Source organism: Artemia sp. Qi Xiang Cuo, chromosome 14 (genome assembly GCF_049724085.1).
Source record: "Artemia sp. Qi Xiang Cuo chromosome 14, ASM4972408v1, whole genome shotgun sequence".
NCBI lineage: Eukaryota > Metazoa > Arthropoda > Branchiopoda > Anostraca > Artemiidae > Artemia > Artemia sp. Qi Xiang Cuo.
Genome location: NC_142807.1, coordinates 67,315,493 through 67,338,963, shown reverse-complemented (window position 1 = coordinate 67,338,963; position 23,471 = coordinate 67,315,493). Strand labels below are relative to the sequence as shown.

General features: G+C 34.8%; 1 protein-coding gene across 2 annotated transcripts in view; it reads left to right on the top strand.

The window, feature by feature from the left end:
• The window catches only part of egl (Egl_like_exo domain-containing protein), a 128,113-nt gene that overhangs the window by 81,096 nt on the left and 23,546 nt on the right, over nt 1-23,471 (top strand). For both annotated transcript variants that reach the window (XM_089100764.1, XM_089100763.1), the window contains exons 4-5: nt 14,818-14,966; nt 22,429-22,815. In XM_089100764.1, the coding sequence (XP_088956890.1) occupies nt 14,818-14,966; nt 22,429-22,815 (536 nt within the window). The remainder of the gene's footprint in view (nt 1-14,817; nt 14,967-22,428; nt 22,816-23,471) is intronic.

The window sequence follows — 23,471 nt, the reverse complement described above, 5'->3', positions numbered from 1 at the left end:
CTAAGAAATCTAGCTCAGAAAAGTAAAAAAAATAGCAACCCACACATCCCAAATCATAGGTTTCAGACACCACACACCTACGAAAGACTAAGAAATCCGGTTATGAAAAGTCGGAAATAGCAAATTACATATCCCAAATCATAAGTTTCAGTCAACACACACCTACGAAAGGCTAAAAAACCTAGCTCATAAAAGCCTGAAATAGCAAACTACTCATCCCAAACTATTGGTTTCAGACAACATTCACCTAGGAAATACTAGGAAACCTTAGCTCAGAAAAGCCTGAAATAGCAAACTACACATCCCAAATCATAATTTTCTGAAAACACAAACCTATGAAAGTATAAGAAACCTAGCTCAGAAAAGTCTAAAATAGCAAATTAACCATCCCAAATCATAGTTTTCAGACAACACTCACCTATGAACGGCTAAGAAATCCAGCTCTGAAAAGTCCAAAAAGCAAACCACTCATCCCAAATCATAGGTTTCAGTCAACACATCCCTACGAAAGGCTATGAAATCGAGCTCAGAAAAGTCAAAAATAGCAATCCACACAATCTAAATCATAGGTTTCAGACAACACACACCTACGAAAGACTAAGAAATTGGCTATGAAAAGTCAAAAAATAGCAACCCACACATCCCAAATCATAGGTTTCAGACAACACATACCTATGAAAGACTAAGAAATCCAACTCAGAAAAGCCCGAAATAGTAATTTACATATCCCAAATCATAGGTTTCAGACAATGCACACCTATGAACGGCTAAGAAACCTAGCTCAGAAAAGTCAAAAATAGCAAATTAACCATCCCAAATCATAAGTTTCAGACAACACACACCTATGAACGACTAAGAAATCCAGCTCAGAAAAGTCAAAAATAGCAATCCACCCATCCCAAATCATAGGTTTCAGACAACACACACCAACGAAAGACTAAGAAATCTAGCTTAGAAAAGCTTGAAATAGTAATTTACATATCCCAACTCATAAGTTTCAGACAACATTCACCTACGAAATACTGGGAAACCATAGCTCAGAAAAGCCTGAAATAGCAAACTATTCATCCCAAACTAGAAGTTTCAGACAACAAACGCCTATGAGAGACTAAGAATCATAGCTCTGAAAGGTCCAACTTGCAAACTACACATCTCAAATCATAAGTTTCAGACAACACACTCCTATGAACGGCTCAGAAATCCAGCTCAGAAAAGTCAAAAATTGCAATCCATCCATCTCAAATCATAGGTTTCAGACAACACACACCAACGAAAGACTAAGAAATTTAGCTGTGAAAAGTCCGAAATAGTAATTTACATATCCCAAATCATAAGTTTCAGACAACACAAATCAACGAAAGACTGGGCTCGGGGAGAGCCTTTGAGGATCTGTGTGTCCCTTGAGGGCCGGGAGGTTCTTTGGGAGCTTGGGGGGACCTTTGAGGACCGGGCGCTTCCTTCGGGGTTGGGGTGGCGGAGTTCGGAACCCTTTAGGGTTGGGGTAGAGGACCTCACGACACTGTTCAAATGGAACTTGTGTATTATAACGACCACAGTTTCACCCTCAAATCCTCTTCTAAAATCTCTTCAAAAATCATCTTTTAAATTGTCTCTAACTGTTTCGCCGAAATAATTCCCTAAAATAATAATTTGTTCTGAAAAGATATAATAATGCCTTAAAAATGTATTAAAATGGTGGCTCAGGAGCCTTTGGGGCGCCGGGGGCCCTTTGGGGAGCTCGGGGGGGGAGGGGGCCCTTCTGTGTCTCAATGCACAAAAAATATTAAAAAATGGGGGAGGGGGAGGGGGAGGGGACGGTAAGGAGAGGGAGGGGAGGGGCCCTTTGGGGGCCAAGGGGGGAGGGGTCCTTTGGGGCCCGGGGGGTCCTTTGGGGGTCCTGGGGACCCTTGAAGACCGGTTGGTCCTTTGGGAGCCCGGGGGACCTTTGAGGACCGGGGGCTTCCTTCGGGGTGGGGGTGGGGGATCGGAACCCTTTGGGGTTGGGGTAGGGGACCTCACAACATTGTTCAAATGGAACTTGTGTATTATAAGGACCACAGAGTTTCACCCTCAAATCCTCTTCTAAAATCATCTTTTAAAATCATCTTTTAAAATGTCTCTAACTGTTTCGCCGAAATAATTCCATAACCTGTCTAAAACGGTTTCGCCCAAATAATCCCTAAACGTAATTTCAGCGTGTTCCTTTTGTTTGGCATCTCTGCGCTGAGGCATTTCAAATTAATAAGAAACCTGATTCCCGCACTAAAACAATTCATCGCTAAGATGTTTCTTGGAGAACTGTTTCCATGGCGTTTGGTTATTAATATCTTTTGGAGTTCGACCAAAAGAGTTGTTTCCGAGGCAAAGACATTTATGACTTGGATCTATTCCTGGATCATAACATTCGCCTCGAGCGTGCCAAAAACACACCTGGAGAAAGAGACCTTGGAGAAAGAGGTCATTGACACTGTCCCCATTAAACTATGTAAAAAAGTTGTAGGTGGCAGCACGGGTGGGCAATCGTGTCAATAGGGGCATCTCTACTTACCAGTACTTTGTAAAGTGACGCTTAATGGCTCATTTGAAAGCTACTTTTCATATCTGCGTGATGTTTATCAATTTAACCATCCGTAAGTATAATATAGCACTAAAAACAACACTTTTGATATCACTTCTTAAGTAGAAAGGCTTGAAAGTATAAAACGATATAAGATAAGATAAGATTTATTCTTCATTAAATACACAAACAATGATACATGTTATTATTCCCCCAAAGGCTCATTGGCCTGTAAAGAAGGGGGAAGACAAATGAGTTACTTACTCAGAGATGAAAAACAAAACAAAATTTAAAATGATCACTTATTCACAAACATAAGAGCAAAAGGAGAAGAAAAGAGAATATAGATAAAATATTATAGGAAAAAATAGAATAAATAAACTAAATTAATTAAGTAGATTAAATAGACTAAAAAATAATAATAATAATAAAAAAAACAGATAAAAATAACTTCTACGAAGCCAAAGAATTAAATTTTTTTTAAACGAACCAAATGAGTGGCGCCTTCGAGCCGATTCAGGCAACTTATTCCAAACAATATGACACGCCATTAAAGGATTAAAATCTGACCTTATGCAAGGAGTAAATGGAACTTGAACATGATTTGTCATATTGCGAAGATCGTAATTATTATGATCAGAGGTAAAAGATAGTGGAACACTTAGGGGCCAGGGGAGGTCACCATGAAGACGAGAAAAAGTAAAGCATGCACATGAAAGAATGTATAGTGACTCAAGATCATGCAATGGGATAACTATTGAACGATTAGTTTCCTGATTGAGGTTTCTAGCTTTACTGTTAACCTTAGAAAGTGGTTTGTACAGTGAAGGAAAGGCTGACATCCATACAATTGAACAGTAAGAAACTTAAGATTGGATCAAGCAGTGAAAAAGTATTTTCAAAATTGATCCAGGAAAAGTATGTCTAAGTTTCCTTAAAATACCGAGACTCTTGCATAGGTTTATTTTAATAAAGTCGATGTGACGTTTGAAAGATAGGTTTTCATCAACAAGAATGCCCAAAAACCGAACATATCGATCTTTAGATCTATGAATTATCCTATTTGGCTGGGGAATTTCTGATAACTGGGGGTAAACCTGAGAAACACGCGAAAAAATAAAAAAACTGGACTTAGAAAAATTTAGGGTAAGATAATTAGCATCAAGCCACAAAATTACCCTCCCAAACGAATTTTCCAAATTTAATCGAAGCTCTGATTCGCACTTTCCGGAAGTGCCAAGTGCGCTGTCATCAGCAAAACAAACAAGGACATCAGAAGAGGGCGAACTATAGTTGCCACTATGGGCAAGGGAAGGCTCAGGATGACAAAGTCTACAACAATTAATAAGTTTCTCCTTTTTTACTACATAAAAAAGATCGTTTACATAAATTAAAAATAGCACATGCCTTAAGACAGATCCCTGGAGGACGCCAAAAGTCACTTTTGAGGGTGAAAAGAAAGCCGGTTCACAGTAATTATCCCACAATTCAGACTTAATCGGTGCTACGAAATATCCGTCCCCTTATGACAAAATAAGGTACTTGTAATTGAAGAATATTATGGGTCATGGAATCAAAAGCCTTACGAGTATCCAGGTATATTACAGCCGGAATCAATCCCGAATCTAACGCAGGATGAATAAAATTCAAAAGGGTCATACAGGCATGTTCAGTGGAGTGCTTCATTCGGAAACCAAATTGAAAATCATGAAGAAAATTTTTAGATTTTAGGAAAGTAAGGAGACGAGAAAGCATAGCCTTTTCAAATATTTTACTGAATACTGATAAAATTGAAATAGGTCGATAATTTACCGGATCATTTCTTGGTCCACCCTTATATAAAACGATAATCCGAGCACGCTTGACAGCATCCGGGAAAACTCCACATTCAAATTAAAGATTAACAAATTTTGTTAGAGGCAAAACTATTTAAGTAAGAATAGATTTAACTACCTTAGTAGGGATAGAGTCTGGCCCAGATGAGAACGAGTTTTTCAAGCCATTAACAATTTTAGCAATTTCACTTACTGTTACTGGCTCTAGAAACATAGACTTAACAAAAGACGGGCCGAAGTAAGATCTAAAGTCCGGCTTAGGCCGAGACAAAGTAACTTTAGAAGTAATACTATTCCCAATATTAGCGAAGAATGAAGTGAATGCCTCTTGGACATTAAGCTCACCCTCCACAGCTTTATCACCAATGACCAGACTCATAGGTAAAGAGCTAGATTGAGAACCGGGTTTAAGTACAGAATTGATTACCTTCCAAGTTTTGCGAATATCATTGCCTCAAGCACCAAAATAAATTAGATAATAAAAAGATTTAGCTTTCTTACACAAAAAATTATATATGGCCCGGTAGATCTTTAAATGACAAAGATAAGTAACAACCGCTGAATGTGTAACACATTTAAAAGCTCCCTATAAAGTAAGTTTTCTTCGCTAGCTTTTAAGTAGTCCGGTGTGATCCATGGGTTTAGAGGAACAATTTTTTTAGACCTATTATTAGAAGGTGGTACTTCACAAATGCTAAGAATAGCCTCTTTTATGGTTCCATAAAAATACTCAAAAAACAAGAAAAATCCTTATCATTATCAAGCAAGCTCCACGAATTTTCCGCTAATTTAGACCCAAGAAGAGATAACTCTTTCTCGCCAAACCTAATAGTATGGGAATCAAATACCTGAGCCCGGTTACTCTTCCCCTGTTTAAAGGGGAATCGAGAATATATTGGAAAATGATTGGAGATATCACTAACCAAAATTGAGTTTTCCTTCAAACTAAGCGTAGAGAAGATATTGTCAATCAAAGAAGCTGTAACATTAGTTACTCGTGTGGGGATGGATGTAGGTTGTAGAGTTCCTGCGGCGAGTATGGTTGAAAGAAAATCAACTGAAGCCGAAGACTTTGAATCCATCAAATTTATATTAAAGTCACTCATTATGATTAACTGACACGGACGTTTCAGTATTATGTCAAGTATTTCCTCAAGATTCCGAAGAAACAACGGAACTGCCCCACTAGGAGAACGATAAATATTGCCTATGATTAGATCAATACCATTAGACCTAATTTCTACAAATTGTGACTCGATAATACCTTCAAAATTTCGTGATAAGACGTCACGCAAGCAATAATGCGAATTGCAAGATATATAAATGGCAAGACCGCCTTTAGTCATCCTGCATCGGTATTTATGTTCCATTTTATAAACCGGGTTATTCAGTAGAATTGCATTATCAGAATCCCAAACCGTCTCACATAAACCCACAGTGACAGGTTATCCATCCGAAATAAACAGTCCCAAATGATCTTTCGACAATTAGAGACCCTTAATGTTAAGCTTAAGTATACTCTGAGAAAAACCTCCTTTGGTAACCTCTTCTCCCACCAAATCCGAAACATATGTACTATTACAAATAGGGTTTATTTTAATCGGACTTTGATTAGCCTGACCCACAGAATTATTTACGATACTAATTATACTAAGAGGATTATTTTCAAGCTCGTAATGGCGAATTTCATGCCTTAAAGCATTCATTAAAGCAGATTTTACTTGGAGTCTATTAAAGCCACCAGATAAACCAAAAAAGAAAACTTTACTTAAATCCACTGCAAAAGAAAAACCTGTTAAAGGATTAGAAAAACACAAATAACAAATTGCGCAGGAGGTATTATTGGAATGAAGCCTGAGCACAGAAAGAAAAACGAAAATGAAAAAATAATAAATAAAAATAAAGTAAAAAATGAAAATCAACGACCGGTGGAAGGCATTTACAAATTAAGAAAAATACTAACAAGTCACATACTAATGCATTCATGCAAATAGTTTATTTTACGTATACGAGTTTCACCCGGAACTTTGGCTAGAACTTGTCCATGATCAGACCAAACACTTCTTGGGCCAAAGGTGCTGCGAGCAGCGTTTAATAGATCGCGACGCTTTTTAGTTAGGTTTTCAGACACAAATACACCTGACAACCAACTTACTTTTTGCTGCAAACACTTTTCGAGCAATATCCAAGTTTGAAAATTTTACCAGGATGGGGGCAATTTTCACATTCTCAGTTCGAGTAGCAAGCATATGGAATCGATTAGCCTTTAAGAGGTCCATTTTTTTATAAATCTTACAAGTCCATTATTTGTGTTATCACTTCATTAAGATTATCCATCAATTCCACATTGGGGTTTGGTTTCACACCTTAGAAAATTCGGGGGTCAAGTAAGGTATCCTGCTCAAGTTGATCAATCCTGTCCTCTATTTTAGAAATTTTATTTTCAAGCAAGTTCACAGCATTATAAAGTCTTTGAAGGGTTGTTTCAATTTTTTCAAATTTAGCATTATATTCAAGGGAAATAGAATTATAAACTTCGTTCACAATATCTTCACTGATAATTTCAGAAGCTCGGCGATCTTTCATTGTGTCTGATACGACACGAGAAATGTCACTCATTAGGTTCGACCTAGTGTTCGTTAGTTCCTCTTGAGTTTTATTTATTATTTCCTTTAAAGTTGATGCTACTGCGGAAGTCGGAGTTGACGGCGCTAGGCTGGATTTTACTTTTGTTTTAGTGGGTAGAGACAAGTAGGTTTTACTCTTAGTCTTGAAGATATCAGGGAATAGGCGCTGCTCTTCAAAAGCCTTATTTACATCTTTATCTGTCCTTGTACAAGCTTCTTTAAAGTGCTCATTCCAGTTGCGGATATGAGCTTCAGCTATATTATGCTCAGAGTGGGTACCGTAGCAAAAGACTAGATATCTAGCTTGATTTTTTTGGTCTTTGTTGGTTTTAATAACTACTGATGGCCATAAGGGGTATCCCTGAAATGAAGTTAGGACAAGATCAAACTGTTTGTATTTTGCCATTTTACAATCTACAGTCATGAGGGGTTGGGACACTTCAGGTAAAAAACTTCAAAAACTAAATGTTCCAATCTTCCACCCTAAAGTACTCTCCTTTGTAATATGTGCTTGGTTCCTTACACAAGTTCAACAAATTTCAGCAAGGACTATATCCGATTCAATTGAAAAATTGTTTAGCTCTTCACTCGTTGAACTCTGACAATGAACTGATATCATCATTGTAATAGTTATGGTCCGAAACCCTTGACCTTAGGTTTTCAAGAACACATCCCATGCGTTCATCCTCCTAGCTCCCTTAATAAACTACGTAATTAAGGTGAAACGACCAATATATCAAATTAGATAATAAGAGGTTTGGTTCTGTTGGTGAAGCATTTGACTTCGAATTAGAGTGGCTTGCGTTCGACTCTTACTTGTGTTTTTTTTTTTTTTTTTTTTTTTTTTTTTTTTTTTTTTTTTATCATGGGTTTTCTCCCTTCTATACGATCATTTTCACATAATTTCACTATTTTTGTAATGTGGTGCCCTCATTTTTTAACGCATGTCCCAGGAAGGTATTTGGTCAAGCATTTTGATTCGAAGGGTAATAGAGGTCATCCAGTCCATGGTTTGCAACGACATTCTAAGTAGATCACTAAATCCATACCCCAACGAGTGGTGTAATTTTTTCAAAATCCTGTGGGGGGGGGAGTCATCTTTGGAGCCAATCTTCCCAAATCAAGGGAAAATGACAGAGAAAACTGAAAAACGAGCCGTATGGTAATAAGAAAGGTTAAGATGTACTAAAGAAAACTGACCTGTTTCAGTGGATGCTTGAATTATGCAGGCTTATTTTAGTTTTGACAACATTTTTGGAGAAACTAAATTTCAGCTGGGAGGGGGCGGGGTAAACTGGGGTCTAGAGGAAAATTGAAGTATGGGAGGGGAAGTTCTCCCCTCTGCCCCATAGAAAATTACGCCCCTGGTCCCAACCCCCTACCACTTAGTGGTTGAGAAGTTTACTCATGTGGTTCTGGAACTACTAAAAGCTGCACGATTAAAGTAGCATTATGCGTTGCTGAACTTACTTATTCAAATTATTTACTGAGTAGCTTTGTTGTATTGGTCTTTCTGTGCGTGTGATTGGGTATCCATAAAATGTAATACGCAATCGAAGACGGTTCCGCATGGAGAACCAGGTAATTCTTCCCAACATTTTTGACATAAAAAAAAGCAAAAGCTGCAATCCCATAAATCGTACCTACGCAAGAAATGATCTTTTTTTGAAATTTCCATTCATTTCTGAGTAATGAGTGGCTTTTTATTTAGGGACAGGTCAAATAAATCCCTAAGCCTAAAGGCACATTTTTGTTGAGCAAGCAAAATTGTCCGTAAGTATGTCGATACATACACCTGTCCATGTCCGCTCAGTTAACCTTTTGCGTCGGTGCTACATGCCTGGAGCTACTTTCTGAAATTCTACTAGATCTAATTTTTTAAAATAAAGAATTAAAGATCTCTTTTCTTTCTTTTTTTTTTTTTTTTTTTTTTTACAAAAGAAACGACAATATGTCTTGATTTTTTTTTTTTTTTCACTCTAAACTTATTTTTTCCTTCAATTCTTGTACGGCTTCTTAGCTATGCTCCTTAATAAGAGTTGATGTGTCTTATTTCCCCTAGATTGGAGGTGATTTGAAATTTTATATATATATATATATATATATATATATATATATATATATATATATATATATATATATATATATATATATATATATATATATATATATATATATATATATATATATATATATATATATATATATATATATATATATATATATATATAAAAAAAGTTTTCAACCGAAACTAAGGATCAGCATTAAAACTTAAAATGAAAAGAAACTATTCCGTATAAATTGAAAAGGTCATTGAAGCATTGTTTCTAAATTAAAATTTAATCATAAACGAGCTTAGATTAAATAAAAAAAAAGTTTTTCCGAGGGAAAGAAAGAACGAAGTTGAAACTTCAAACGAACAAAACTTATTACTTCACAGGCTATCTAACATATATCAATAAAACTAATGCAACTAAATCAACTGGTGATGTTTCCCTATGTTTTTAACATGACAGAAAACAAGCGCTTAACTGAAAACACAAAACAATATAGGAATTTTGGTACGGTAAAGATTGGTGCTTCATTTATTCTTCTCATTTAATTTGACATCACGTCTGCATAATAAACTTAGTTTAATGATTTACTTTCGTTTTAGATCTGAAAAGGACATTTCCTGATCATTTTGTAGACAAGCTTGAAGTGTAACTACAAAATCGCTTTAAAATTTGTATCACATTTTAAAATTCTCCGTTTTATAGAAAGAAATAACTGGATTTCCAGAGTTCATATTACGGTTGATAAGTTCTTCATTTCGAGTAATACTAGGTGAGATCTAGATGTTACCTTATAAATCAATCCGTTATTTTACATGCTATGTAATGACTTTTAACTTATTATTTTTCTGCCTTAGTTTTTAAGGTAATTTTAGTTGTATACTGAAAGTTACTGATATCACAGCTCCCTGTAGGACTATGAAAAGCTTTATAGATTAGTTTACTTTTGTGAGGCTACGTATTTACTTTTGACTCCCTAAGTCAATATTCTTGTTGTTATAGGCTACTTGGCTTTTGTGTTTTCAGTACAGCGCTAGTTTTCTTTAATTTTACAAACATAGGGAAATATTACCAGTTGATTTATTTGCATTACTTTTATTGATATATGTTAGATAGGCTGTGAAGTAATAATTTTTGTTCGTTTTTAAGTTTCAACTTCACTCTTTACTTCCCTCGGAAAAACATTGTTTTTTTTAATTAATCATTTAAAGAGCAAAAAAGATACATGGTAGTATTGCAATGATGTCATGAACTGTATAAGAGGAGTTGTATAAGGACGAAAATTCTATATAATTAGCTTATTATACTAAAAAAATAGCATAAAATATGCCTAGAGGACGATTCGAAAAAGTATACCAAGTTAAAGTCGATTTAAGTTTCCTTCAGGGGAAAGCTCGTAAAATTTTGAGTATTAAAATTTAAATATCACGAGGGGACATCAGGATTTTAGAAACGCTTAGGTAAAACGTGGCCCAAAATCAGTTGGGAACCATTGGTCTAACCCCAGCGCTGCAGAATGGTGAAATCTAATTCCTTTATCTTATTTAATTGTCAAAATATAGGCCTACATAACTTTCTGTTTTGAAACAAATGCCTTGTATTTTCTTTTTTACAGGCATAAATTCTTGGAAAATGGAGCCTTTGATGTCAAAATTGTTTTTGCCATAAAAAAAATACCTTCATTGCACGCACAACTTGTCCTTAAATAGCCTGTTAGCAGTTTCATAGTGTATTTAAGCTTGTGGAATAGACTAGATGCTGAATCAGGGCTTCCACTCTCGAAAATTAAAATTCGGGGACAAACCTTGAAAATTCGAGTAATTTTTGGCGACATGTTTTCAAGATTTGAGGATTTTTCAGGGAAAAAATAAAATAGAATTTCGTTGCGAAAATTTGGGAGCCAAAATTAGTTTTAGCTTCGTTTTCAGGCTCAAGTAGGGCTTGTATCTGCGTCGTAAATCAAGTCTTCTACAAAATAGGTTTTAGAGCCAGAGCCCGAGATTGGAACCCATAGCTGAAAACACTCATTGCTGATATTGCGGCAAAAACTTCAAAATTGCTTTCAAAAAAAAGAAAAGAAACATAGTGAACACATTTGAACTGTAAATACCCGTAGCATTTTTTTATTAAGTCATTAATCTCAGAAATTCATTATAATATTTAAAAACAAATATTGTTTGCGGTTTCTAGTTAAGTAAATTAAATAGACAAATTCAACCTATAAGTACGGGGTAATATTAAAACTTAAAACAAACAAGAACTAAACTAAACAAGTAAATTTAAACTTAAAGTAAAAAAGGGAATTTTTACGACAATTGAGACATTATTGGTTTTTCATGCTGCTTCTAAGGACTTAGGTGTTTACCCCCCCCCCCTCAGAAAAAAACCTCCCACGGAAAGTACCCCTGCGGAAAATATCACCCGCGAAAAATACCCTCGGAAAATACCCACCCCCGTGCGGAAAATTCCCCCTCCGAACATACATGTTTTTCATTGTTTGTTTCTACTATGCTTTTGTTTCTTTTATTACCGCGTAATTAAGATACATTCACCGATTAACCCCCAACCCTCCCACCATCCCAGTGACCATTCATATTTCAAAGATAGCACCTCTAGTAGTTTCATTTTCATGTTAGTCCATCTAAGGCCTGGAACCGAGAGATGTAGGCCCTACATCCTATAAAATTTACTAATTCTTTCACTTCGCACTAACATTATTTGGCATTATTAACCAACTGTTCGTGATAAATAAGTCCGAAAATATTTAAAACTTGACAAGAAAACAATATGAGCCTAATACCCAAATTTTTTTACTTTAAGCTTTATCGTAATTTTTTTATGGATAATATTTTCGGGGTTACTTCCGTTTGAATCCTCTATTCCCCGACCTTTTACAGTCTGTAGCTAAATTTTGCCTCATTAGGAGGGGGAGGGAGTTGTGCCTTTTTTATGGTAAGAAGATCGTATTTAGGGCGGAAGAAATAAATTATACCACATTTTCTTTAAAAAAATATTTTATTTCAGAATTCGCCTTCATACAGGGCTATTAATTGTTAAAGCATTAGAAGTTGTAAAGGTAGGCCTTAGATATTTAAACAAATTTACTTGGCTATAACGAATTTGAGCAGAATATATTTTCCGTAAAATTTCCTTTGCCTAACTAACAGGTTTGCAAGCCCGTAAAAGGTTCCTATGTAAGGGGGGGGGGGTTCTTCTCATGGTGATGACTCCATGCCCAAACTCAGCCATGAGACCCGAGAACCCCAAAATAAGCCAAAATAGACGAAATGAACCAAGTGAGAGAGATATCTTGACAAAATCCTAATCATCGTGATAAAATATACAAGACAACACAGGTATAGGAAAAACTAAGATTTTATTATTAAAGAAGAGAACTTTTTAGTTAATAGTTATTTCATTATAAATCAAAATTCAATAATTATTATTGACAATCAAAGATCAATTCTTGTTCATATAATTGCTAGAAGTAAAATTTATTATTATTAAAGGAAAGCAAGCATTATAACTAATATATTAAGACTAATATGTTCCTGCTTAAGAGAATCTAATAATAATATTAAAGAATGGGATATATACCCATTTACTAGGATTTTAACATAATAGAATTAAGAAAGAGCAAGGAACACACTAGACTTACATTCTACATGCATACGAAAAGATTTAGCAAAGCCATAACCCCCACTGACTTCTATCGTCAGTGTCACGCTATATAAAAAGATATGTCCCCCCTTTATCTGTCAAACAAACGTAGCTAAATTCAATCCTTCTAAGAAAGGGTTTGTATTGCAAAATAAGGAAATTGTGTACAAAGATAAATTCATTGGGTTCAAACATACCCTGAAAGGACATTGCCTTAAGCCGGATTCATAGCAAATTCATAGCAACTTGATATTAATTCTAAAATTAGAAGGACATTTCTTACACCTAAAACTACAGTTTAAAATATTACGTCACTGAAAACATTACACGGGTGAAGGGACCAGAATAATAATTGTGAGGGGAGTGCTGGGTGAATACGTTGGAGGATAAAGCGTGGTATGACAAATACCATTCTCAGATAAAAAGAAAAGAACTTAAATTTTACACACCGAATGAAACAAAAATTTAAATGGTAAGAATTCCTGGCAAAAAGATCAATTTCTTCAATATATTATGCGGTCAACTATTAAGTATTAAACATCAATACAGTATGTCCAAAACCGACAATAGCAAAAGAAAACCAAATTTAAACTCATGATTCGGTTTTCAAAACAATTCTTTTTCTTTAAAAGTTCAATGTCAAAATCCAGAATCTAACTGAGCGTTCTGTTAAACAACTTCAAGTATGATTCTTGGCTAATTTTGTCAAGATACTTGACCACAAATGATGTGAATGTAAGAATCTTACCATTTGGAATACTGCCTTCGAAATTATTAAACCGAAATTATTAAATTTATTATTATTAAATAATTAATTTTAATAATTAAATTTAAATAATAAATTTATTATTAATAATAATTAAGAAATTATTATTAAATAATAAAAAAAAAGTAATACTTTTGTGAACATTTAAAGAACCGTCTATAATTAAATTGTATCGATCTGGTTCTTATGCAAAACAACACAGGAGACGAAAATTAACGAAAAAGAGAGTATTTAAAAATTATGGCATGTAAAGTAATGTATGCCAGGGATAGTCACTGGGGGTAAAATCGTGGTCTAGCAATTTTCGGGGAAAACTCAGGGATTCGGGGAAAAATAATTTTTTTCGATGAGACACATAGATTTTCGGGGAAATCCCCGAAAATTCGGGGATAGTGGAAGCCCTGTGTTGAATAGTAAATAGTTTGATGGCTGTTTGAATAGGCTCATAGTTTCATACCAAAAAATAAATACTTTTGGAAACAGTATGACATCTAGTTTATTCATGACATCTATTTTATTTAGTCAAGTCGAAAGTTATTTATGCGCGTAAAGCAATAACAATAATAGTATTTTCAAAATTGATGTTAAAAATTTTTTTTTTGGGGAGTAGTGTGAAATTTATTTGACATCCTTGAAAAATAAACCATACTGTTAGACATTACCGTATTTTAAGTTTATTGAACTTAACGAAAATTATTTTGTTTAAACTAGCCTAGTCTCAAATCGACCGTTAAACAGGCTTTGTCAAAAATCACAAACACATTTTTCTGTTTTACCGATCCTGTAAAATTTATTTTGAGAAACAACGTTTCTTCAATTGTTGTAGCAGATATGCCCCGCCAGGGGCGTTTTTTGGGGGAAGGGGCAAGGAGGTAGTTGTCTCCCAATAATTTGGAGAACAAAATTATTATACATCCCTTGTCCTTTAACTATGCGGATATAGACCCCTCTTGCCCCCCAAAAAAATGCTGCAGCAACGCGTAAAGAGTATATATTTGTGTAGCATTGCGCAAGAACACGCAACTTCGCTGATAATTTTGTTTCATATCTCCCCCCTCATGAATATCTCTCCCTGGAAACTTCTCCCGCACTCCTTAAAAAAAAAAACGCCTGCGGATGTTCATGCTATGTACCAGCAACTAGCACAATACATTCCAACTAGAGCAGTACATGTTTCATAAGCAATGCCAAAAAAGAAGCAAAATATATACAATAAATGAGAATAAAAAACAAAGTGAAAAAGGACAAAATGCAAAAAACAATGTTGCCAATGTTTGTATTGATAGTTTTTCCTAAATAAATTTTATCTTCATTGCAGGCAGCGCATGCAGTTTTGCAGCTACAAGATCTTGGGAAACCGGTGCACAAGGTCAAGTCGACAAGCTTAAGTGCTCTTTGCGAGGCTCTAAATATTCCAGTCAACCCTTATAAAGATCAGGCAAAGGCATTGTATCGGAGGGATACCAGGTTTGCACCGTTTTCATCCGTCTCTACCTTTTTCTTACCGTTTTCAGCTAGGTTAAATCAGTCACTTATTTTTTACTAATTTTTAATAATTGCCCAAAATAGAACAAACTAGATCAATGCTTTTTTTTAATTTTGAATTGACTTGAGCGAGTTTAATCTCTGTATTGGTTTAATTCATTGAATAGAAGCAAGAAGTAGAGATATTGATAGCTGTGCGCTTACCAAAGACGATTAAGGAGGACTCCATTCCAGAAAATTAACTTTAAGATACGACCCTAGCTCTGGGGATTTTCCGTTTTTATATGATACTCGTTCTGTTCTTATATTTATTTATGAAACATGTACAAATCTCGCTTAATTTCTTTTGATTTATGGAACCCCGTTGTCTGCACTTTTGCAATGCCTTGGTGTCCATTTGAGGGGGGGGGGGGCTCTCATTTCATATCTACACCGCTGGGGCTTAAATAGAGTTAAAAAGTATAATTAGTTATAATAAAAATATAATAAGCTTTCTTTCGTCAAAGTATTTATATTCTTGTGTATACGTACATAAAGATAAGGAAGAGAATTTTAAAGAATTTTTGTGAGATCAAGATTGAGAGAATGTTTAAATGGCGTAAAATTCTCTTTTTTGCAATAAGCAAAATAAACACGGTTTTGGGTTGAAGTCCTAACTCGAATTAGCTAAAACTAGTAAGAAAGAAAAAGGCTATAAAATATTTTTTGTTTGGGCTACTACATATATGGTATGCTAAAAAAGTAAAAAAAAAATAAAAGCAGGCCTTACGGTCGAATTAGACTGGAATCCTTAAAGCTAGAAGACGAAAGAATGCTAAAACTAGAATACTCGTGCCTTGACCTTGATGTCTTCTGAACCTTGATACAGTGTCCCTTTCATTTCCTGTATTCTTGATGGAATTGAGAATTGGCGGGATTTCATCCTTGTGCATAGGTTGGTTGTACAGCTAGGTAAATATTCCAACCCCCTGGGATCTATTGCACCCAACCTTGTACACTCGACTAGCCAACTCTTCAAATACAAACCTGCTAACTACTACAACTATTATTAACAACTTGTTGCAGCACCAAAACACCTGCGCCATAGTAGCACACGCTCACGCTCCTTTTTAACCCCAATCCGTACAAAGATTGGTACTTGTGTACATAATGGTACTCACTCGAGAACAAACCGGTTTTTCTGTCTGTATTAGGAGACAATTAGCTTACGCTCAGTGGAAAACAAGTGACGGGTGGCAGAATACTTTGGACTTATATAATTTGGGCCATATATTTGCATATTAGGGGGATGGAGGGTAAAGTATTTGGACAGGGTGAAGTTAGAAAACAATTCGGTACTTGTGCATTATATCTTACACACGAAAGAAGTCAAGTTTGATTAATGCTAATGAAATAAACGACATGAGATAAGACGAAATTGGATGAAAATATAATAGCTTAGAAACAAATTTGGCCGATACATTTGCACATTAGGGGTCGGGGTGGAGGGCAAAGCATGGCATACATTAAATACGTAACCTAACCAAGGTACCTTTCCTCCCCTAAATCCCTAAAAAAAAACAGTTTAAATATTGTAAACGCCATAAGAAATCACGCTTTGCGATCCATTTATCCATTGAAAATACCCGTTTGACTGGTTTCCTGTAGTATTCCTTGTAGAGTCTATAGCGCTGTGTAGGACATAATGCACAAGCACCAACAATTCTTATTTCATAATATGCAGAATGATTGTAGCTAACACATTTTGCATGCCGACCCGCTATTCTTTATCCCCCCCCCCTTTCCTAGTGTGCAGAAATATGGTCCAAGTTTGCTTCCAAGATATCGTATTTTCATTGTATTTTGGTATAACTCATTAGGATTAACCTAACTTCACTTCTCGAGTGTGTACTATTATATACACAAGTACCCAAAGCTTCCCTCTTAGGCTTGGTAGTTCGACTCTACCCTTTTGTTCGTAAATTTATTAGGTAGATGAAAAACAATTACTTTTTAAATTGTATAATTATTGTTTTTTTTTTTTTTTGTATTTTTTTTTTATGCTTGGCTAGTCAATCATCGAAAATGTTTATCGTCATTGGCAGCATATAATCTTTCGGTTATTGCCGGTCAGACGAAGACACATTATTGTTTTGGGTATTGTTTTTAAAATAGCCTGCTGGCAGGCTGCTGATGGATGCCTATTCCTTGCAGCTAGTCGATCAACAAGTTTTAAGTATGCTAAACAACAAATGCTTGGCAACCCTTCCATATTCTCAGGAGTGTACGCCTCGGGGCTTTTGGGGGTCTTGGGCATGTTTCCAGCCGGGGGGCAGAAAGTGGGGGTCCGTAAATCGAAAGAAATAAAGTAGAATTTTATTTGTTTCATAAATAAATGTAGAATTACCATTTTGGATTAATGTGAAGATGATTTTGACTTAGTCGCTCTTATCCAAGCCCTAGACGAATCGAAAATATAAAGACAAGTAAAACGTGGAGGAATAAATTACAAAAGTCTAGAATTTTCAGGTCGGTCATTTTATTCCGAGTCTGTCTTGACTTCATAGTGCTTTTGATTTATTCAAATTCTCTATTTATTTTTTTTAGGCTTCAGATCTCTTAAAAAGAAATTGGGTATTGGCTTCTCCTATGAGCGACTACCTTTTATTAAAATTTCTGGTCAGATAGAGAAAAAAACGCCATCATAAAGAACCCCAATTTCAAAGTCACCGTATCGTATACTCTTTGCGAGGGTCGGGGATTTTGTTTGTTCCCCAAGTCCAGTTTAGTCCTTTTTTCAATTCCTAGAAAAACAAGAGAAACTTAATCGGCAGAATTTTTGTTCATTGCTAAAGGGCTCGGCACACGTAGCTGATTTCGGTAACTGATTTTCAAATCAGCGCTGATTTTAAAAGAAATCGGCGTCGATTTGAGCTTGGAAAATTTTCTAGTTTTCGGTGCCGATTTACAAAATCAGCGCCGATTTTTATCATGATCATCACAAAAAATAGCTATACAAATAAATAGTCAGCCAGAGATGTATGTGGTGAATGCCCCCGCTACTGAGCTGAGATCAATCATGAAACTATTAATAAACTCCAGTTGACTATTTGTGTCCATGATTTTTGTTTTGAAAATCTCGCGCAATAAATTTTTCTTTCAACAATTTTTTTTTTACCGCTATCGTGTGTCCGCTGATGCTGAAATCGGTTCCCGAAATCAGCTACGTGTGCCGAGCCCTTTAACAATGGATCATTTTTCTAACATGTCAAGTTACAGAGTAAGATCTTTTTCCATAGCATAGGAAAGTTAACCTTGTAGTGAATAAAGGACATTAGCCTTAAGCCCTTTGATTAAAAAAAAAAAAAAAAAAAAAAAAAAAAAAAAAAACTTTAATCATGTCCTCAGAACAAGTCTAATGCTGATATTTGACTACATTTTCAGAAGAAGAATATTTACGCCTTAACATCAAACTGTCCTATGTTGATAGGGCACTTATTATTTTTTAACTAATTTTCCCAAACTCACCAACTATTTTCATTTATACATTTATGACTTAGTTCAAATTGATATCTATGTTATGCAAGCCCGATCCGTTTTGCGCCCCACTTTTTCACTTATGTTTGTAGATTCTAGAGAAAATTAAATAAAAAACTAGGATCGTTCTTAAAGAATCGGGACAAAATGACAAACATTATTTGTTTTAAAGATCAGAAGGTCAGATCAAACCTTTTTGATTTAAAGATCAAAAAGATTTATTTATTTTAATTGGTCAAAAGGCCAGAAAATAATTTTATACTTTTTAGTCCATTTTAATAACGAGTTAAAATATATATACAGTATACGTTATTCAAGGCCGTACCCAGAGAGGGGCTAGGGGGGTTTGAACCCCCCACCCCCTCGAAATGTTTGTCTGACTCGTAAAAACGTAACAAAATGGATATAAACAAATTCTGTATGCGTTTTTTAGTTTTTTTTTTGTGTGCCCCCCCCCCCCGATTTTTCTTTAGTAAAACCACCTCCGAAACCAAATCCTGGGTACGACCTTGACGTTATTTGTTGCTAAACTACATTTAGATGCTAAGCTACATATTTCTGAGATCCCTATCTAGGATTGTGGAAGAAGGGTCTCTAAAAACCTGCCATTGATCTGTCCTACGCCGATAGCGCGAGGATTCTGGCTTTAGCATTCTTTCATCTCCTAGCTTTGAATTCCTAAGCAAATTTTATCGTACGAATGCTGCTTTTAATCTGGATTGTTAGTAAGGCTAGAATTGAGACCCTTAGAAATCGTAGACACTAGTCTAATTCATGTGATCCACTTCCTGTACATGTGACTCAATATTTGTTCTCACAATCTTCTCTGGGTCTTTTACATACCAAGGAGATCGAAAATGAAATCTGAGTTGGTTAAGTGGAAACTTGCACAACTATATGTATCATAAAGATTGCGAAAAAACTGGAATTAAATTTTTATGAAAACATTTCTTTATGCAATATTTGATAATGGTTGCCAAATTTAAAGAAAAGAAATGTGGGTAAAACATCAGAAAATTGTAAGCTAAAAACTAATGGCACGAAATAGTTAAAGGATATGTTTTTCTTTTGAAGGTGTAATCAAGGAGGCATACTTGTGCCTCTATAAAGAGGCGACCCACCACAATGTTAAGCGATTTCCGGTCCTAGCGGTCGCAGAGAGACAGCGGTGATCGCACTTTAAAAGTGGACCGGCTCCGACTTTATCTTCATGGGTAAAAGTGGGCCGGAAGTTTCGACCCTCCGCTCCAGCCCCCCTTTAACGTTGTCCGATTGGGCTGAAATTTAGAGGTCAAGCTTTCCTAGGGCCCGGGAGCTTATCCTCGAAATTTCAGCTCAATCCGATCACTCCTTCCCTGTTTTCCAAAAACCAGATATAGCCACTTAAAGTTCATTTTTCTTTTTTTTTTATCAGCCACGCCTACAGGCCACAGTTGGCCCCGGATCCGGATGAATGAGGACTCATTCGAAGCAGATTTCGACCTGTTAGGGCCTTTTGATATTTTCAGACCGAAAAAATTATCTCCCGAATTTACATTTACGAAAAACCTCGTTTACCTATAAGAGCCCATGTTAAATTTTCCCACCACAGCCCCCCTTTAACGTTGTCCAATCGGACTAAAAATTAGACAACAACGTTTCCTGGGATCTGAAAGCTTATCCTCGGAATTCCAGCTCTATCCTACCACTCCTTCCCTGTTTTCAAAAAATCAAATATTAAGTTCTGTGGGAGTTTGCTTGCGTCCAAAATACATCGCACAGACTAAAAATAATGTGACGCGTCTCTTTGGTACAGTGGTCACTACTCCTGACTGTCAGGCGGAAAAATCCGCATTCGATTTCCCCTCAGAGAAATTTTTTTTAAATATTGAATTTAAAGTTTAAAAAAGAAACTCAGTTTCTTTTTTAAATCCAATCTATTAAATCCTTCGGCTCAACAGGCGTCTCCAGAAGAACTCTTTAAAGAGGCACAAGTGTGCCTCCTTAATCTTAAAGAGCATGGGATTTGGGGGGCAGCAGCCCCCTCAACTTTAACTCCTGACACGATCAGCTAACAGTTAGTCAAGCAATAATAAGTAATAAACTGTACAAAAATGTGCAGAAATTATTTGAAAAAAACTACGTTTTCTAAAGAGTTAAAGAGGCTGAGTCAAAAGTTCGAACCTTAAAACGTACAGGGATAAGGAGGTACAGTTGGGGGCTGCCGCCCCCAAACCCCCGCTTTCGCAGCCTTTAAATAAAAAAAAACATTTTTAAACTGAAAGTAAGGAGCGACATTAAAACTTAAAACGAACAGAAATTATTCCGTATATGAATGGGGCTGTGCCCGCCTCGCTCTTTACGCTAAAGTTTGACTTTCTTACAACTCTTTTTTTTAAACAATAAAAACTTTAGCGTAAAGAGCGAGGCGTTGAGGAGGGCAACGTTGACGAAATGGCAACGTTGACGAAAATTTGAAAAATGGCAACGTTGACGAAAATGCGGCATCAAGAAATTTGACTTTTTTCATGTCCTGAACCTGAAAATTCCACTATAAATTTTTTTTTTTTACTGAAATACAAAAAATACTGAGTAAATTAAGGCCAATCTTTTCCATCCATTGCAACTTGTATCTTTATTCAAGTTTATAATGGTGTTGTAATTGGAAAAATCGGTTTTTAAAACTGAAAAATGTTTTAACCGTTATTGACTGTCTTCACCAAAAATGAAATTATATCGATGTCCCAGACATGGATTATGCTGGCTTTAGTTTCTTTTTTTTCGAAGGCTCAATCATTATTTTCTGATTTTTATGCCACAGTTCCTTGCAAGTAATATAGATTTCTATTTTTGTTTAATTTTCAATCTTTCTAGCCTTCTTAATGCTTGTAAATTTTTTGGGATATTTTTATGAAAGAGAATTTTAATATTAATGAGTCATTCAACTGCCTCGATAGTTTTATGGTGTTATAATTGTAAAAAAAATACAACCTTTTATATTATATTAAAATGTTGCTCTTGCTATTGACTGCTTGTGCTTAAAAATTTGATTTTTTTTTGTTACTGTTATTTCGATTCTAAGTTCTTATTGGTTTTTCTGTTACTGTTATTTCGATTCTAAGTTCTTATTGATTTTTCTTTGTTCAAAAGCTCAATTTTAATTCCTTGACTACCTGCCTCAAAACTTACCGCAAATAATTAAACATTTATATATTTGGTTAATTCCCACAGATTTTGGCAAATAATTAAACATTTATTTTTTTAATTAATTAAATTAAATTAAACTTATATTTAATTAAATAATTAAACTAATGGCAAATAATTAAACATTTATATATTTGGTTAATTCCCACAGATTTTGGCAAATAATTAAACATTTATTATTTTAATTAATTAAATTAAATTAAACTTATATTTAATTAAATAATTAAACTAATGGCAAATAATTAAACATTTATATATTTGGTTAATTCCCACAGATTTTGGCAAATAATTAAACATTTATTATTTTAATTAATTAAATTAAATTAAACTTATATTTAATTAAATAATTAAACTAATGGCAAATAATTAAACATTTATATATTTGGTTAATTTCCACAGATTTTGGCAAATAATTAAACATTTATTATTTTAATTAATTAAATTAAATTAAACTTATATTTAATTAAATAATTAAGCTTATGGCAAATAATTAAACATTTATATATTTGATAAATTCCCAAAGATTTTGGCAAATAATTAAACATTTATTATTTTAGTTAATTAAATAATTAAACTTATGGCAAATAATTAAACATTTATATATTTGGTTAATTTCCACAGATTTTGGCAATTAATTAAACATTTATTATTTTAATTATTTAAATTAAATTAAACTTATATTTAATTAAATAATTAAACTTATGGCAAATAATTAAACATTTATATATTTGGTTAATTTCCTCAGATTTTGGGCCCGTCGACCGCTTACACGCGATATGATACTATACGCTGTTCACGATGTCCTTCCTTTACCTTCAATTTATGAAGCCCTAGATAAGCAAATTAAACCTGAATATCGGCCTCTTTTTGCGGAGCTTGTGGAAGAAAACATGAAAGCTTTGATAGATCCTGAAGAGGTCAAGTCCAGGAAAAAACAGAGGAGATTAGAATTTGAAATTCTTGAGCTGAAGCAAAAATTGGCAACAACCCAGGCGAAGAGTTTGGTTCTTTCTAATAGGGAAATAAGACTTCTGAGACATTTGGAATTGACTGAGGAAGAGAAAATCAAGCTTGAAGGGTCGTACAAGGTTGCCAAGAAATTGGAAAGACTTCAAAGCAAAAACAGTGAAAGGTGAGTTTTTCGAAACAAAATTACTTGTATATATTAGGAATAGTCATGATTAAGAAGAATTAGTTCAGACGATTTTGAAAGACGTTACGTTTACAAATGTCATATAGTTAAACTTATTTAGCATTGCTGCTTTGAAAGTTGGTAAAGCTAGGCAAAAAATGAATTGTTTATTCTGTATCACTGTTGGATCAACTAAATCTTTTTGCTGATTTTTGACTGTTTCTACTAATATAAAAAAAATTACTAATGGGAGCATTTTTGACACATTCTTGCTATTTCTCTCTCAAGCAGTGAGCTACTTCTCTGGCAACACTGCGCTAACCGAAGAAATCACACCACGGCTGGAATTCTTGAGTAATAGACATTTCAAAGATATATGACCAAATGCAGTTCATTTGTGACATACTTGTGGACACCTCATTGTATGAAGCCAGTCTATAGTGAATTGGTGGATTCTTCCAGAAACGGAGCATTATGAAAATCCTTAGCAAATTCAAATTTAGAATTATTTTATGCCATTGTTGGACTAGTCAAATTCTACTGTATCTAATTTTCTAATACTGAAGAAAGAAAGCATCTTTTGCACACGTGGTATTTCTTTGGTAGCACTATACTAAACGTTGAAATATCACGCGCTATTAGAATTCTTGATTGAA